The 19361-nt window shown below is 36.4% G+C and overlaps 1 protein-coding gene across 4 annotated transcripts in view; it reads left to right on the plus strand.

Annotated features, from left to right (window-relative positions):
• The window catches only part of RSF1 (remodeling and spacing factor 1), a 151990-nt gene that overhangs the window by 109028 nt on the left and 23601 nt on the right, over window positions 1-19361 (plus strand). For 3 of the 4 annotated variants that reach the window (XM_021926346.2, XM_021926347.2, XM_021926348.2), the window contains 4 exons: window positions 5589-7363; window positions 9376-9582; window positions 14360-14464; window positions 16457-16536. In XM_021926346.2, the coding sequence (XP_021782038.2) occupies window positions 5589-7363; window positions 9376-9582; window positions 14360-14464; window positions 16457-16536 (2167 nt within the window). Of the gene's footprint in view, window positions 1-2312; window positions 2336-5588; window positions 7364-9375; window positions 9583-14359; window positions 14465-16456; window positions 16537-19361 lie in introns of those variants that run through there. The other variant, XM_021926349.2, reaches the window with a different exon arrangement.

Raw genomic sequence — 19361 nt, forward strand, 5'->3', positions numbered from 1 at the left:
TTAAAAAGATACTACATGTTCACTATAGAAAACTTGGGAAAGCGTAAAGCAAAAAATAAAAATTAGTTGTTATCCTATTATCAAGATGCAACAATACTGTTGACATTGTGTTCTGTTTCTTTCTAGTCATTATTCTAGGCATGGTTACAGATTTATTGGTTTATTTATGTGAATTAGGATTACATGAAAAATGCAGTTTTATTTTCTACTTTTTGCATTTAACATGCTACCATGATAGTTTCCCTGTCTTTGAAAATTTCTTTAATGAGGTTTCCAAGTGTAAAGCAAGCATTCAGTAAATATGTATTGAATAGTTATTGAATGGTTTTGCCTAATTTATGCTAATACTACCAATGTATGAGCATAATTCCTTTTGCCATATCTAGAAGCTTTGAACATTATGACTAAATAAAAACTTTGCTGTTTGGTTAAATTAAAAATCTCGCTGCTTTTTGAATTCCAATTTCTTTGATTACTAGTGGAGTTTGAACATTTCAGCCACTGTATTGTTGGTTGACATCCATGGCTAATTTTGTTTTGGGATCTTTAGTTTTAGCTTATATTTTAAATGGTCTTCTAAGTAAATGCATTTATTAATCCTTCAATGCAATATACCTTAGCATCTGTTAAATGTATCATGTCCTTGCCCAAATCTCACTTTGTAAGTTGGTGAAATATGCTTCATAGAATTTTTAATTAAATATTGCTTTACAGTTTACATGAGACTTCTGTTAGTAAAAGCTACCTCATGAAAAGTATTGATGTTATTTGCCAGCATTTAGACTAGAATTTGTTGCCATTTCAGTTTATTCAATTTAGTCAGCACATGTTTGAGTGTCTTACTGCAGGTGAATAATCCATGATTCTGCCCCAGAGTAGTTCATAAGACTGGTAGGACACATAGATTTGTAAAGAATTATAATTCTGGGCAGTAAGTGCTACTATAGAAGTCTGTATAAAGCAATGTGCAAACACAAGAAAAGGAGCCGTTAATTCTTCATAGGGAAAGGATTAGATAAAGTTATAAAATGGAGTGATATTTTAACTGGGCTTGAAGGAGGTAAGATCTTGCCTATAATATAATAATATTGGCAAACACTGAGTGCTTGCCTGGTGTTACTCTTCTGAAGGCCTTATATGTAGTATTGTATGCAATCATTGGCAACCCAGGAGATTGTGCCTGTTATTTTAGTTGTTTTACAGATTAGGAAAGTGGGTGGGAGGAGGGTCAGGATCAAAACACTACCTATCAGATACTGTGTTTATTATTGCCTGGATGACAAAATAATCTGTATGTCAAACCCTGGTGACACGCAATTTACCTGTGTAACAAATCTGTGCACGTACCCTTGAACCTAAAGTAAAAGTTTAAAAAAAATTAGGAAAATGAGGAATCTTAAAAGGTACAAAATAGCAATTGCTTACTAGGCAGAGTTAACCGAGTAAAACAAAAAAGTGATGGCAGCTTTGGGAAACTGAATTTTCCTATGTGGCTGAAGTTTGTGGTAAAAAGACGGGCCAAATAATTAATAATAGCTCCCAAGTACTATGTAAAAGTACTTTGCATGCTCCATTTTCAAAAATTCCCCTCAGATAAAAAGAAAAAGAAATCCTCACAGTTACTCCTTGAGGTATAGATATTTATGTTTCAGTTTTTAGAAGAGTTTAGAGTCTAAAGAGACTTAGAAAGTTTCAAGTAATTTTCTAAAGGTCCCACAGCTGGCCAAGGTGGAGGTGACACAAGAGCGGTAAGGTTTTTCTGACTCTTTGAGAGTCTTATTTTTCTTTCTTTCTTTCTTTCTTTTTTTTTTTTTTTTTTTGAGACAGAGTCTTGCTCTGTCGCCAGGCTGGAGTGCAGTGGGGCAATCTCAGCTCACTGCAACCTCCGCCTCCCAGGTTTAAGCCATTCTCCTGCCTCAGCCTCCCAAGTAGCTGGGACTACAGGCCCACGCCACCCCACCCTGCTAATTTTTGTATTGTTAATGGAGACTGGGTTTCATCATGTTGGCCAGGATAATCTCAATCTCTTGACCTTTGTGTGACCCACCTTGGCCTCCCAAAGTGCTGGGATTGCAGATGTGAGCCACCGCACCTGGCCAAGATTCTTAATTTGTAATGAAATAGTTCAAATAAAACATAGTATAAAACACTTGTATATCCAACATTTTATTTGTGTGGTGGGTTTTTTTGTTTTTTTGTTTTTTGTTTTTTGAGACAGGGTCTTGCTTTGTCGCCCCAGCAGGAGTGCAGTAGTGCAATCATAGCTCACTACAGCCTTGACTTCCTGGACTCAAGCAATCCTCCCACGTAGCTGGGATCACAGCTCCTTCTCCAGGTATTGTGTATAGAATCTGGACCCAAAGAAGGGAAAAGGGCAAAAGGCACCAGTCAGCTGACTCCTTTCTCACCCACGACTTCCTCATGCATGTCATTGGTCATAACTGGATCACATGACTCACAGCTTTAAGGTATTTGAGGAGGCAAGTGCCTTCCTGAACAAAATTCGTTCTGTTTGTAAGAAAGAAGAGGAGAATAGATAATGGGCAGGCAACTCGTAGTGTCTTCTACTGTTAACTTATATAGAATATTCAATGTATCATTACAGAGTGATTCTGCTAGGGGTGGTGGAGAAAGCACATAATAAGTGATCAATAAATATTTGTTGAGTAAATGAATGAATCACCTTTAAAAACCCACAGTAGATACAGCTTCTCTTGAGTCACCTCATTTGTGAAGAAATGTGATGCTGTGTTTCAATTTTTGGAGTGAATTTTTCCTTTGGTCACTTCAAATTTTATGCCTCTTAAACTCGTTTATGTGCTCTTTTACAACTTTCTTTTGACAAACTCTGGGAAAATGCTTGTGTAACTGACCTTTTCACTAATTTTTATAGTGCTTAAAGGTTCATATTCTGTCCTAGTTCTTCCTTTCTCTGTACTATTTTGGAAACATATTTAATTTAGAGGAGCTAGAATATTAATTATTGTCATTTTTTTTTTCTTAAAAGAACCAAGCCGGCCAGGGCGGTGGCTCACGCCTGTAATCCCAGCACTTTGGGAGGCCAAGGTGGGCGGATCACCTGCGGTTGGGAGTTTGAGACCAGCCTGACCAACATGGAGAAACCCCGTCTGTACTAAATATATAAAATTAGCCGGGCATAGTGGCTCGTCCCTGTAATCCCAGCTACTTGGGAAGCTGAGGCAAGAGAATCGCTTGAACCCAGGAGTCAGAGGTTGTGATGAGCTGAATCACACCACTGCACTCCAGCCTGGGCAACAAGAGCAAAACTTCTTCTCAAAAAAAAGAGAACCAAGCCAAATACACAAAAACCCAAGAATTTAACATTTTTGGAATAAAAGAAAAATAACACCAGTGGAGAACAATAGTTGAGGTTATTTAGTCCAGCTGCTTTATTTATAGAAGAAGAAAGATCAGTGAGTTTGTGACACACCCAAAGATGCATCACTAGCTAAATTAGTTAACCTGAGAATCTTGAACCTAATGTCATTTCTTGTTTTATTTTGTTGTGTTGTTACTCAAACCGAGATCAGTTACCTGCGAATGAAAACATAAGAGAAATCTACTGAAGAAACTGAGAAACTTACTTTACATTGGATCAGGGTCATGATGAGATCTTTAGATACTTTCTGAACCATAGAATAGAGATAAAAAATATTAACTTGTGCTTAGCGCACACTTAGTATTGAGTTGAAGTTTTGTTTTGTTTTGTTTGTTTCTTTTTTTGAGACAGGATCTCACTCTGTCACCAATGCTGGAATGCACCCAGGCTGGAATGCAGTGGCATGATCAGGGGTCAGGGTTAACCTTGAACTCCTGGGCTCCAATGATCCTTCCACCTCAGCCTACAGCTGGAACTACAAGCACACACCACCATGCCCCGGCTTTTTGTATTTTTTGTAGAGACAAGAGTTTCACCATGCTGCCCAGGCTGGTCTCGAACTCCTGAGCTTAAGCGATCCGCCCAATTTGGCCTCCCAAAGTGCTGGGATTAAAGGTGCGAACCATTGCACGTGGCGGTTGAAGTTATTTTTAAAGATAGTAATCAGTATTTTAACTGTTAAACAAGGTGTTCATTTAGTTAAATTTCCTGATGTACTAGCTAATCTCATTAAATGAGAATTTATCAAACCTGTTTTATCAGTGGGAAAGAGAAAACATACAAATTAGGTAATTACTGTCATCCCTGTTTTTGTCTTACCTTATTTATGCTGTAGAACTACTTTATATTTTGAATTAAAAAAAATTTTTTTTTTTGCTGTCATCTCTTGAAATATTTTAGCAACATTCCCTACAGCACTGACTTTGTAAAGAAGGAAGAAATACTGATTACAGTTGCTTAACTCTCAGACCCTGAATGGTTCTAAATGGTTCTTGGCTTTTTTATTTGCAGCATCATTGGACATAAAAGAAACGGTGGTTTGTAATGAAAATATTCACTTTTAATGAAATGTTAAATTTTCATTTCAAAAAACATATCCTGCTTTATCTTCTCACTTCTTTCCATCCCATTATTCCCATGAAATATATCCTAACTGGTTTATCAACTTGATGCGAATCATTTCAAAATTTTAGGAAAAAAACGTATATCTTAGTAAAACTTTGTTTAGAATTAGGTTTTTCAGTAGCAAGGATAAGGTGAAGGGATTAAAAATGTAGGTAAAATTAGTAGTTAATATATTCTGTAATGCAATCTCTATAATCCTATTCAGAGATTATGCTATTTACTGAATATAGCTTTGGTTATGTTTAAATCTGCACCATTATTAGGTACTCCATAAAAGTTGAAAATACATAGCCAATAAGGTATAAAGAAGAATTGACAGATAAATCTAAACAGTTTCTTTGTGTAGTACTAACTTCTAAAATGTTCAGTGGTGGCATTTGATAAAGTAAGTTGTAATATGATCACGTTGAAGAATGTTATATAATTATTAAACTCAATTTTTATAAAAGGCATTTAGTATCATAAGAAAGTGCCAGTGTTTCAACGAATAAATTGAGGCAACGTGATACCAACTTAGTGAAAAATATACAAGACCAGAAGGAAGTAACCTAAAATATTACTAGTGATTGCCTCTGGGTAATAGGATATGGGCTTTTTGTCTCTCTATATTTTTCATTTTCCCACTGCCGTGTTCCTGGTACAAGTGAAATGAAGTGCTCAGTGACTTGCGAAAAAGAACAGTTGTCAGTTTGTAAAACAAATATGGTCTTTTGGAAATGTTTTATGTAGCATTTTCAATTTTATGTTTTTAAGCCATCTCTTGAATTTGAATAAATTATTTGAACTGCATAAATATTTGCAATCCATTGAGAACACTGAAACAAAAAGTAAAAATCAGAAACCTAAATTTTTCTAAATGTTTTTTAATATCTAGAAGTTGTATTTCAACATTTTTGTAATTTTCTTCATTGTCAGATTTTATTTCTTATTGTCAAATATCCAATGACAAAGGCCACCTCTTTTAAAATAGAAACTTTAAATGGAAATATACATTATACCAAGACTTATATTTTATAGCCTTGAAAGTTTCTATTCATGTAATTAAACTTTTTCTAATTTTTAGAGGAACAGAAAGAAAGTGAAAAGATGAAAAGTGAGGAGCAGCCTATGGATATAGAAAACCGTTCTACAGCCAATGTTCTAGAAGAGACTACTGTGAAAAAAGAAAAAGAAGATGAAAAAGAACTTGTGAAACTGCCAGTCATAGTGAAGCTAGAAAAACCTTTGCCAGAAAATGAAGAAAAAAAGATCATCAAAGAAGAAAGTGATTCCTTCAAGGAAAATGTCAAACCCATTAAAGTTGAAGTGAAGGAATGTAGAGCAGATCCTAAAGATACCAAAAGTAGCATGGAGAGGCCAGTGGCGCAGGAGCCTGAAAGGATTGAATTTGGTGGCAATATTAAATTTTCTCATGAAATTACTGAGAAATCTACTGAAGAAACTGAGAAACTTAAAAATGACCAGCAGGCCAAGATACCACTAAAAAAACGAGAAATTAAACTGAGTGATGATTTTGACAGTCCAGTCAAGGGACCTTTGTGTAAATCAGTTACTCCCACAAAAGAGTTTTTGAAAGATGAAATAAAACAAGAGGAAGAGACTTGTAAAAGGATCTCTACAATCACCGCTTTGGGTTATGAAGGGAAACAGCTGGTAAATGGAGAAGTTAGTGACGAAAGGGTAGCTCCAAATTTTAAGACGGAACCAATAGAGACAAAGTTTTATGAGACAAAGGAAGAGAGCTGTAGCCCCTCTAAGGACAGAAATATCATCATGGAGGGAAATGGAACAGAGTCCTTAAATTCTGTCATAACGAGTTTGAAAATAGGTGAGCTTGAGAAAGAAACAACCCCTTTGAGGAAAGATGCAGATAGTTCAATATCAGTCTTAGACATCCATAGTCAAAAAGCACAAATAGAGGAACCCGGTCCTCCAGAAATGGAAACTTCTCTTGAGTCTTCTGAGATGGCAAAAGATCTCTCTTTAAAAACTGCTTTATCTACCACTGAGTCATGTACCATGAAAGTTGAAGAAAAGTCTCCCAAAACTAAGAAGGATAAGCGCCCACCAATCCTAGAATGTCTTGAAAAGTTAGAGAAGTCCAAAAAGACTTTTCTTGATAAGGACACACAAAGATTGAGTCCAATACCAGAAGAAGTTCCAAAGAGTACTCTAGAGTCAGAAAAGCCTGGCTCTCCTGAGGCAGCTGAAACTTCTCCACCATCTAATATGATTGACCACTGTGAGAAACTAGCTTCAGAAAAAGAATTGGTAGAATGCCAGAGTACAGGTACTGTTGGTGGTCAGTCTGTGAAAAAAGTAGACCTAGAAACCCTAAAAGAGGATTCTGAGTTCACAAAGGTAGAAATGGATAATCTGGACAATGCCCAGACATCTGGCATAGAGGAGCCTTCTGAGACAAAGGGTTCTATGCAAAAAAGCAAATTCAAATATAAGTTGGTTCCTGAAGAAGTAACCACTGCCTCAGAAAATACAGAGATAACCTCTGAAAGGCAGAAAGAAGGCATCAAATTAACAATCAGGATATCAAGTCGGAAAAAGAAGCCTGATTCTCCCCCCAAAGTTCTAGAACCAGAAAATAAGCAGGAAAAGACAGAAAAGGAAGAGGAGAAAACAAATGTGGGTCGTACTTTAAGAAGATCTCCAAGAATATCTAGACCCACTGCAAAAGTGGCTGAGATCAGAGATCAGAAAGCTGATAAAAAAAGAGGGGAAGGAGAAGATGAGGTGGAGGAAGAGTCAACAGCTTTGCAAAAAACTGACAAAAAGGAAATTTTGAAAAAATCAGAGAAGGATACAAATTCTAAAGTAAGCAAGGTAAAACTTCTACTTGTTTTAATTTTTAATTAAAAATATTTGTCTCTATATGTTCATAGGTTTTTTGGTTTTGTCTAAAACTTAGTCATCAAAGACAACTGAAAAAGTGCCTTTCTTCCTCTGAGATACCTTTTCAGACTTTATACTCTATACTCTTGTCATCTTTTAACTTTTTTAAGAAATTAAAAGTAGTATAGAAATATATTCTCCTTGTTAACTATTCAAATAATATCCAACCTGTAGAATTATAGAATGAGAATTCCCCATTGCCATTATTAACAGTTTGGGGATAATTGCCACTATTAACAGTTTGGGGTATAGCATCTTTCCGGTCCTTTTTTTTTTTTTTTTGAGACAGAGTCTTGCTCTGTTGCCAGACTGGCGTGCAATGGCACGATCTCGGCTCACTGCAACCTCTGCCTTCCTGGTTCAAGTGATTCTCTTGCCTCAGGCTCCCAAGTAGTTGAGACTACAGGCGCGGGCCACCACACTCAGCTAATTTTTGTATTTTTAGTAGAGGTGGGATTTCACCATGTTGGCCAGGATGATCTCTATCTCTTGACCTGGTGATCCGCCCACCTTGGCCTCCCAAAGTGCTGGGATTACAGTCATGAGCCACTGCGCCCGGCCCTCCAGTCCTTTTTCATGCAGTTATGTGGATGTTCATAAATATGTACTTATTTTTTTAAATTGGATCAAATATGTTCATTTTTTCTGTGAGTTTTTCACTTAAAGTGTCTCTGAATTCTTCATGTCAGTATAGTATACTTTTGCTTGTTAATGGCCACACAGTACTCCATAGTGTGGATATACCTCAGTTTATTTAACCACTCACTTACTGATTGACATTTAGGTTGTTTCCAATTTTTCACTATTACAGGCAATGCTGCATTGAAGATCCTTTTGGACATGAGTGAGTATTTCTTTAGAATAGACTCCTAGAATTGGAATTGCTGGGTCAAGGGACATGTATATTTTAAGTTTTGATAGCTACTTCCACATTGCCCTCCAAAAAGGCCCCATTAATATAGCATCTTATTACCAGTGTATGACAGTGCCTATTTTCCCCATTTTACTTATTAATATTGGTGTTACTCATCAGAATTCACTTTTTTATGACCCTGTTATTTTAAGCAAAATATTTTACAAGTCTTTTGCTAGTCTATGGGAATTTTTCATAATCAAAAGTGCTACTTTTCTTTTTAATTTATTTAAACAATCAGATCATTTTTCATTGTAAGTGATCCTGTGTTCCCTGAAATACTGAATTTTTAATTTTTTTTTAGGGTTCCTCTTTTGTTGTTAGAATTAATTTTGTTCTTTGCTAGAGACCTATAGTGTAGGAATAAACTAAAGTACAAGTTGAAAGAGTAAAAAACTAAACAATAAAAAGCTGTTAATCACATTGTAAATTTGTTCTCTGAATGTATATGTTTTTAAGTTTGTCAGGATTTTTTTTATGCAGTTCTGGATTATTTAAAATTTAAAATTTATCTCCAATAGAGGATTTTAAATTTTTACATGAAAATATGTAAGAATATAGTCATCATTCTCTTATAAAGTATTTAAAATGTGCATGACCTTTGACCCAGAATCCTCTTCAAGGAATTTATCCTAACCACAGAGATATGTGTAAAAATATTTGTAAAGATACAGTACATTGTTGACGAAAGTGAAAAACATGGGAAACAACTACCTAAATGTCTAGTAGAGGATTAGATACAAACAGTTATGTAATGGCATTTATAGTAATATTAGGAGAATATGACTAGGAAAAATATAAGACCAAATGTTCATTATAGTTCAATTTTAAGAAAAAAGAAAACAAAAATTAGAAAAAATAGTGGAAATATATACCAAAATTTAACCATAGCTGTATCTGATGATGGAATGATAATAATTTTCTCCTTTTTTTGGTATATTGGCTGAATATTATACAATGGACATGGAATCAGGAGATTTTTAAAAGACATTCTTATATCAAATTATCCCAATTTTTTATTTTATACAAGGTAAAACCCAAAGGCAAAGTTCGATGGACTGGTTCTCGGACACGTGGCAGATGGAAATACTCCAGCAATGATGAAAGTGAAGGGTCTGACAGTGAAAAATCATCTGCAGCCTCAGAAGAGGGAGAAGAAAAGGAAAGTGAAGAAGCCATCCTAGCAGATGATGATGAACCGTGCAAAAAATGTGGCCTTCCAAACCATCCTGAGCTTGTATGTACCTGATATAAATGAACAATACTCGTGTCGCAGACATGGTGAGGTTGCCCAGAGCAACTAACTCTTCTGGGTTTTATCATGGTTTGAATTTCTTGATGATAACTTGTATGCTACAGAGTAACCTTTATTTCTGTTTCTCATACAACCTAATTCTAGGAAGTCCAGCGATCAAGATCCTACTTTCATTCTACCTAGCTTATACATTGATATTTCCTCTACATAATAATACAGCTCAATCTCTTCTCACAAATTGATGAATGTATTCAAGTATTTTTAGTTTGTTCTTTTAAAGTTTTTCTTCTTTCCCTTTAAAGTACTTTATAATGGTATATCTGCCTGGCATGGTGGCCACATGCCAGTAGTTGCAGCTACTCAGGTGGCTGAGGTAGGAGAATTTGAGCCCAGGAACTCAAATGCAACCTGGGCAGCATGGTGCAAGACCCTGTCTCATGGATGGTTGGATAGATAAATAGGTAAGATAAATAGGTAACTTTATAATGATATTTTTGAAGTGCCAGCTTTAAGTAAATTAGGCCTGAAGGCCTTACTGCCTTCCTATAAAAACATGTAAGTCAAGTAGTAATGTAGTAGGGCTTTAAATTTTTTTAATGGCAAAAGAGTGGCATTGGAATGTTTCTAAAACAGAGAAATGATGAATGCTTGAGGTGATGGATACCCTAGTAACCCCATGTGATTATTACTCATTAGATGCCTTTATTAAAACATCACATGTACCATATAAATATATACACCTACTATATACCCATTAAAATTTTTTTAACGTAAAATTTTTTTTTTTAATTTATAAGAGATAAATCATAGACCAGATATATTCCAAAAAGAATCGTACTGCATTTATAGGGAGCTTTTTCCCCCGGAAGTAAGTGCTTCAAAGGCTGCCTGAATCAGGAGAATCAGTATCTAATCTATTTTATATACTATATATATAATATATATATAATTTGCAGTTCATAAGTGAGTCTGTTGAGGAAATAGCCTTGTTATACCTAATTCTATGCGCCTGTGCTGTTCTTTTGACTAGATTTTACTTTAAAGGCAAACTCCAGCTATTAAGTAGAAGAAAATATAAAGAAAGATGTTTCTACCTGAGTAGAATCGTGTGGACCAGGATTTGAGATCCTCTAAAGTTTGGAAAATTCCTAAGGAGTGGTTCTCCAGGCTCTTTTTTCCTGCAAGGCGTTATGATGTGATGGGAAAAGCATAGGGCCAGACATCCTAAATTCAGATCCTACTTATCAGGATACCACTTATCAGGAGCTAACTTCTCTATATTTTGATTTTTTTATTGTAAGGTGTGACTCATACTACATACTTCTGAGGGGCGTTTTTAACAGCTCATGTAAAGTTGCCTAGCACCGTTTCTGATACATATTATGTGCTAGGTAAAAGTTAATTCTGGTTTACTTAGTCTTTTCTTTCTTACTGTTAATATCATATCTGGAAACTAAATGTTATCAATGAAGTTTATCATAACCCAATAGTTTTTAAGGGCTCAAGTAAAAACCAGTGAATGACTTGAGCTCTGAGAAGAATAGATGTTGAAATTATGCTGAGAAGATTCCTCTAAGCATTTTATGATCATCAAGGTCTATGCAAGTTAAATCAATATTTTTATACAAAGAAAGGCCAAGAGGACATTTGAGATAGTAGTCTTTTTCTGCTTTCTAAATCAAGAAAAAAAGCAACACTTGGTGTCCTCTCCTTACCATTTTCTAATGTCCCTTTAAACTAAAAGAGTGCATTTTACCTAAGGCATCAATGACTGCTGTAAGGAACTGATGTTGAAGAAATGAGAGGTAAAATGGGGTGAGCAGAAATTATATTGTGAATGACATTGGAAACCGAAGATCCCAAATATGGTAGATTTCTTATGTCAAGTGCTTAAGGATAAATGTCAAGTCAAAATATCAAGCAGCTATTCTATGTTAAATCGTAAGAATATGCTGCTGAGCCAGAAAGACATGGTCCTTGTCTTAATTGAGCTTTAACAGCAGAAAAGCAATAAACGTATAAATGAATATAGAATTCTAAGGGATTTTCTAGATGTTTTAGTCAAAATAAATGGATTATTATCTGAGACTTGGAAATCGTACATGGTAGTATTTATTTAGTGAGACTTTACTGCAGAGTAGAAACAATCTTCGCTTTAGAAATAAATTCTAAAAGTATACCTGTAATTTTGATATTTGAAATTTAGGTTATGTCTTATAGAAACTATGTGATAAATGGATTTAGGTGGCCAGGTTAGTCTGCATGTACCTATGTAATCAACTGTATGCCAGAAGTACAATACTAATGTAACTACCAAACCCTGGGTATTGGGAGCAAGTGGTGATGCATTGTAATGGTGTGCCTCCTCCCACACCCATGGTACAGGTTAGGATTGCAGAAACTTCATCTGTACTAGGGTTGAGCAAATAAAGAAAGCATAGATAATAGGAGCTATGATGAACCCTATGATGGTAGATTAGAACTGGAGATGTTAGCATGAACTCCATATTTATTTTAATATAGGAACAGAAAGATATATGTGTATACGTATACATACATATATAAACACTGTCCTCTGAGAGAGATGAAAAGTAGTTGCCAGTAGCAATGAGCTTTCAGAGCATCCAGATCTTGGTTTCCAAGTACCATTATCCAGTAAAGGAGCTAGGGCTTCTTGAAGAAATGGTTGGTTATAAGGCTTGGCATGGAAAATACAAGATGTTCCTGAAACATCCTGTAGTGCCAGAAAGTAAGGAAGTACTTTAAAAAAAAAAAAAAGAAAGAAAGAAAGGCAGGCAAGTCCTAAGGACACAAGAGACAAGCTGAAAGAGCTTCCATTGTGTCCATGGCTGGAACAGTTCCAACAACAAATTAAATAATGATAGCTTTGGATTGTAACCCAAAGACTAAAATAAATATTCATTAATTCCTATTGATATAAATAATTGAATAAACAAATGTGGGGAAGAAGGGACTTATTTTCCTTACAGAATAATTCCTAATGACATATGTAGAAGGCATAAGAGAGATAGAAAATCACCATCAGAACACCACAGTAATAATCGTTGCAAGCAAAATCCCAGTGATTGCTAAAACTAGTGAGCAGAACTCTAAGGAGAGAGAAGATATTGGCGTAATTTCAGTGCATTTCCCCCAAGTTATTTATTGATTTATTACTATTGAGATTTTAATATATATCCACAAATTATTTGATACTTCTAGAAAACTTAATTCCCTTACCCTTGAATGTGGGCTGTACTTATCATGAGAATAGAGTGTGGAAGGTGACCTTACAGTGGATAAAACCAACAGATACTACTTTAACCAAGTGACCAAAGTTAATACCAGCAGTAGTAAGTCATACTGATAACACGTATCCACTGATACAATGCAGTGAGCAGGGCACTTCCCCTCTGTGAGTTCTTCTCCAAAACCCAGAACCCCAGTCTAATCCTGAGTAAACATCAAACAAACTCAAATTTCAGGACAGTCTACCAAAAATATCTGATTACTATAGTACTCTTCAAACTGTTGGTCAGGGAAAACAAAAAAGGACCAAGAAATCCCCCAGTTATGTACTGGGGGATACTAACAAAACATAACTGAATGCAATATGATATCCAAGATTCAAACTCAACAAAAGACATTAATGGAAAAACTTGTGAAATCTGAATAGCCTGTTGTTTAGTTTATAGTATTGATGTTAATTTCTTAGTTTTGATAAATGTACCAGAGTTATATGAGGTAACAGTGTTGAAAATTGGGTGAAGGGTATATGAGAACTTTGTACCATCTTTGCAACTCTTCTGTAAATCTAAAATTATTTAAAAATAAAAGGTGTTCTTTTAAGTTAAACATTTTCGAGCATACTATGTTAAATTTTAGACCTTGGTCCTCTTAAATACCGATAAAGCAACTATAAGACTAAGTGACGTTACGAACCTTTGTATTATATCATGACGGTTCTGAATGTAGTTGTATTCTTTTTCTATACCTCATTCTCTTCCTTATTTGAATTTACATGGTAAAAAGAACCATGAGTGTTTCTTACAGGTAAGTAATTGAAATGCTGCTTAAATTGGAAATTTTTTGTGTTTTAAAAATTCTGTGTGGTAGGGTAGTTTTTGATACTTGAGCTTTAAAACTTTGTTTTAAAGAATATGTTGTTATAGCCTTTATGGCTATATGCTGAATGAAAAAGGATTCTAACTCTAGGTCAGAAAGGATTTGTTATTTTTAACTAAATTTTGTAGCTTAATTTTTTTTTAGGTTTTTTAAAAAATTAGCATGGGCCGGGCACGGTGGGCCCACGCCTGTAATCCCAGCACTTTGGGAGGCCGAGGTGGGTGGGTCACAAGGTCAGGAGATCAAGACCTTCCTGACCAACATGGTGAAACCCCGTCTCTACTAAAAATACAAAAATTAGCCAGGTGTCGTGGCAGGCACCTGTAGTCCCAGCTACTCAGGAGGCTGAGGCAGGAGAATGGCTTGAACCCAGGAGACGGAGGTTGCAGTGAACCAAGATTACGCCACTACACTCCTGCCTGGGCTACAGAGCAAGACTGCATCAAACAAACAAATAAATAAATAAATAAATATTGGTATGTCAGATCCCTAATCATCAGAGCTTTTTATTTATTAGCTTTATGCAAATAAAGAATGCTTTGCAGTATAGTACTCAGAAATATTGAAATGTCTTTAACCTAAGAGTCATTTAATTTTAGCCATAGTTAGGTTGACGTCAGTGTGGTTATTTCAGATTCTTCTGTGTGACTCTTGCGATAGTGGATACCATACTGCCTGCCTTCGCCCTCCTCTGATGATCATCCCAGATGGAGAATGGTTCTGCCCACCTTGCCAACATGTAAGACCCCGCCCACTTCTGTTTTCCTAGTCTTTGAGTTTGTATTCAAATTAATAATAACTGTTTAATAGCTACTGAATGAATATTTTTAACCTTCAAAGCAATGTGTAAATAATATTTACCTCTGTTTAGATTTCTACCTTTTATTAATAGCTTTAAGGTTTTCCTTTCTGTTTTTTTTTCCAAAGCAATTATCAGAAGCCCTCTAAGTTTTGTAAAATTATGAACGGTTTTTTTAATTGTATTTGTTATAAGCACAAAAAGCACCAAGTGTAGATATGTCGAAGGAAGGATATATGTTTCTTCCTATGTATCACTTTGTTTCATCCTCTTTTTTGGTTTCTGCCTACTTTGTATTTGTCAGTAGTTTTATAGATGGTGTTATCAGGGTTAGGAGAAACATAGATTCTCTTTTTCTTCTATCTTAGGCAAATTTTTTTTGGAAGCTGAAGAATCAGGTTATTTCTGTGCTACTGTGCTCATTGGTTACTTTTCTCTCACAAACCTACTTTCATTTGCCTTAAAAATGATAGATTAGGCCAGACGCAGTGGCTCACACCTGTAATCCCAGCACTTTGGGAGGCCGAGGTGGTCGGATGGATACAAGGTCAAGAGATCGAGACCATCCTGGCCAACATGGTGAAACCCTCTCTCTACTAAAAATACAAAAATTATATAGGTGTGGTGGCGCACGCCTTTAGTCCAAGCTACTCGGGAGGCTGAGGCAGGAGAATTGCTTGAACCTGGGAGACGGAGGTTGCAGTGAGCCGAGATCATGCCATTGTACTCAAGTCTGGCAACAGAGCAAGACTCTGTCTCAAAAAAAAAAAATATGATGGATTAAGCCAGGCATGGTGACACATAGCTATAGTCCCAGCTCCTTGGGAGACTGAGGCAGGAGGATCACTCAAGGCCATGAGTTTGAGGCCAGCCTGGGCAGCATTGCAAGACCTCCATCTCTAAAAAATTTAAAAGTAGTAATAATTATTTTTTTAAAATGATAAAAGTTTGGCCAGGCATGGTGACTCATGCCTATAATCCCAGCACTTTGGGAGGCCGAGGCAGGCAGATCACTTGAGGCCAGGAATTCAAGACCAGCCTGACCAACGTGGTGATACCCCATCTCTACTAAAAGTACAAAAATTAGACAGGCATGGTGGCACACTCCTGTAATCCCCGCTACTTAGAAGGCTGAGGTACCAGAATCGCTTGAACATGGGAGACAGAGGGTGCAGTAAGCCAAGATTGTACCACTGTAGTCCAGCCTGGGTGACAGAGTGAGATCTGTCTCAAAAAATTAAATTAAATTAAATTAAATTAAAATAATGAGCTTTATGCATTTTTCTGTGAAATGGACTTCTGTGGCTTAGCACAGTTTTATTATCAATTACATTTTTCAGCTCTGTTTTAACTCAGTAACTGTGTAGCATTGTTTGTATATTTTTTTCCAGTCTCTTTTTTTTTTTTAAGGATAGTCAAGTGAAGTAGTGGGAGTGGAGAAAGAACAAAAAAATCTGTAACTGGTTGTGATCAATTAGTTGTAAATACCACTGCACTCACACCAGCCCAGTCTCTTTTATTAAAAAATAGTTTTTGGCATCATTGTGTTTTATCGTACATATAACCTTCTCCCTTTAAAACATCTTTGAATCTTTTTTAAAAAGTATAATCACTCTTGCATACACATATCGAACCAAATGCTATTTTAAACATTGATGATTGCCAGTAGGATAGATACAGAATGCGTTTCTTTTGGCAAAGCTGTATGTTTCTTTAACGTGTGCTTTATTTTAAAGGTACTGTGCTCATCTTCTGTTCAAAGGATGCTGAGGCACCTTTTATTTGATTAAACACAAGAAAATTGTTCATTGTTCACTTACTGTGTGGTCCCTTTCTAGCTCTCAGAGCACACTACCCATGAAGTTAACATGTATGTAATAAATGATTGCTAAAAGTTGTTTAAAATGACCCTTATCTATGTTGCTTCTTCAGAAACTGCTCTGTGAAAAATTAGAGGAACAGTTGCAGGATTTGGATGTTGCCTTAAAGAAGAAAGAGCGTGCCGAACGAAGGTATTTTTATATGTGTGTTAATGTTTTGTTTGGGAATGTGAGAGCAGAATTCTTTCACTGTATGGATAAATGGATCCATCTAAAACAAGGATTGGCATACTGTGGTCTGTGGACCAAATCCAGCCTGCTTTTTGTTTTTGTACTGCCTGCTGACTGAGAATGTTTTTTATGTTTTTAAATGATTGGGGGGAAAAAACTAGAATCATATTTCATGATACATGAAAATCATATGATACTCAAATTTTATTGTCTGTTAATAAAGTTTTATTGAACACAACCTTGCTCATTTGTTTATATATTGTCTGTGGCTGCTTTTGCCCTATGACAGCAGCATTGAGTAATTGCAACAGAGACCTTATGACCTGCCATGCTTGCATGCTTATTATCTTTCCTTTTACAGGAAATGTTTGCCAACTTTTGATCTGAAGTATTTATCAGAACCAGCTGGGCATGGTGGCTCCCGCCTGTAATCCCAGCACTTTGAGAAGCCGAGGCAGGCGGATCACCTGAGGTCAGCCTGGCCAACATGGTGAAACCCTGTCCCTCCTAAAAATACAAAAATTAGCTGGGCATGGTGGCGCACACCTGTAGTCCCAACTACTCGGAGGCTGAGGCAGGAGAATCGTTGCAGTGAATGCCACTGCACTGCAACCTGGGCAAGAGTGAGACTCTGTCTCAAAATAAATAAATAAATGAATGAAGTATTTGTCGGAACCTTCTCTGAATAAATATTGGCCCAAGTATTGTGGAGGGTGTGTCCATAACTAAGTATTGTAGAGAATACAAGAAAACTATAAGAACTGATCTATAATTTGGTTATCCCTGTCGTCTCCTTGGATGGGCAGCTAACATTGGTGAAATAAAGAGTATTAAATGCTGAATTGTGTCCTACTAACTATAAGAGATGCCCTCTTCTCAATATAGCATTGCAATGGTGGTCTAAAGCAGTTGGAGAAGCCTTTTTTTTTTTTTTTTTTTTGAGACAGAGTCTCGCTCTGTCACCCAGACTGGAGTGCAGTGGCACAATCTTGGCTCACGGCAACCTCACGCCTCCCAGGTTCAAGTGATTCTTTTGCCTCAGCCTCCTGAGTAGCTGGGACTACAGGTGCCCGCCACCACACCTCGCTAATTTTTGTATTTTTAGTAGAGATAGGGTTTCACATTTTGGCCAGGCTAGTCTCCAACTCCTGACCTTGTGGTCCACCCGCCTCGGCCTCCCAAAGAGCTGGGTTTACAGGTATGAACCACCCTGCCCAGCCTGGAGAAGGGTTCTTAGATGAAGTTCTTAAGACTGAACTTGAGCTTAATCTTTAAAAAGGGGATTCATAATCAGGACAATAGTTTATATTTATTTGTACCTTCTTTAATCTATTTCTGCACATTCATTTTCGCCTACTGTGTACCAAACTGAAGAGGAAAGATCAAAAACAAAGCTCTTGTTTACATGGAACTCACCTTCTATTAGAGAATACAGACATATGAACCAATGATACAATAAAGTAGAAAAGTGGAGGTATATTAAAAGCAATACAAGAATATGGTGGAGGAGCATTTTAGTTCCCATAGCATTTGGGGTTCTCAGGAGAGGCATTGGAAGATAAATTGAGGTTATACCGATGAACGTATTTCAGACAAAGAGCACAAACATGAACAAAGGCAAAGTGTAAAAGTGACAGTAGGTGAGTAATAGTAGATAGATTTTTGTAAAAGCTGAGGAAGGCCAAATTGCGAATAGCTTTCCAGGCTGGGGAATTTGACTTATTCTCTATAGTAAGTGGGGCGGCCATCAAAGGAGACATAGGTAAGTATATCTTTATTTCAGGAAAAAATGCTCTGGTAACAGAAGAATGAATTAGAGTTGGGACTGTTGGAATAGCAAACCTGAGAGGCCTGAATTAGGCCAGGCATTGTGATAATAAGGTGAAGGTGTTAGGGAGAATTTTCAGAGGATTAATCTGTAGGACTTGATGCCCATTTATACACTAGTATGATTGAGGAAATCTAAGTATTATCTCCTGATTTTACCTTCATTTGCTACTTCTTTACCTTATATCCCCTGACTCATAGTCTTGCCCTCCAAATTTAGCTTGCCTTAAGGCAATCAGCTTGTCCCATGATCCTCTCACTTTACCTTGTGCAAAGGTGAACCATAATAATGGATTCAGCCTCCAGAACCTAAAGGTTTTGTTTTTTTTGCTACCCAGTTTGAGCACTCTGGCTCGTAATGGATGCTACTTAGTTTAAAGGCAAGTTAATCTCTCAAATTGACTAGGACATAAAAGTACTTTGAATTGAGAAATGCTAGGTTATTTCATTCTTTCTTTTTTTTGAACACAGGGTCTCACTGTGTTGCCCAGGCTGGTCTTGGAACTCCTGGGCTCAAGGGATGCTCCTGCCCCAACCTCCCAAGTAGCAGGGACTACAGGTGCCCATCACCACACCCAGCTAAACCCTGGGTTATTTCCATAAACTGCTTGTGTTTCAGATATTTGGAATATCTTCCAAGAACATTTTAAAAAATAAAGAATGATCCTGTATGAAATTACTAGGACTATTTTGATGTGCTGTTTCTCTTGTTTTTATTTTTGACACTGCAAAAGATATAACTAAAGATATTTAAATTAAATTACAAATAAAAACTAGATTTTTCCTTTGCCTCCATCTTGCTCAAATCTGCTTATCCTTTTCAGAAATTAGTGGTTTTCCCATGTCCTGAAGCTGATTTGTCTCAGAAATGTAGATAGCTAATAGGCTCACCGACTAAGGAAGAGAGTTTTGTTTTGTTTTGTTTTGAAACGGAGTCTCATTCTTGTCACCTAGACTGG

Source organism: Papio anubis, chromosome 12 (genome assembly GCF_008728515.1).
Source record: "Papio anubis isolate 15944 chromosome 12, Panubis1.0, whole genome shotgun sequence".
Lineage (NCBI taxonomy): Eukaryota > Metazoa > Chordata > Mammalia > Primates > Cercopithecidae > Papio > Papio anubis.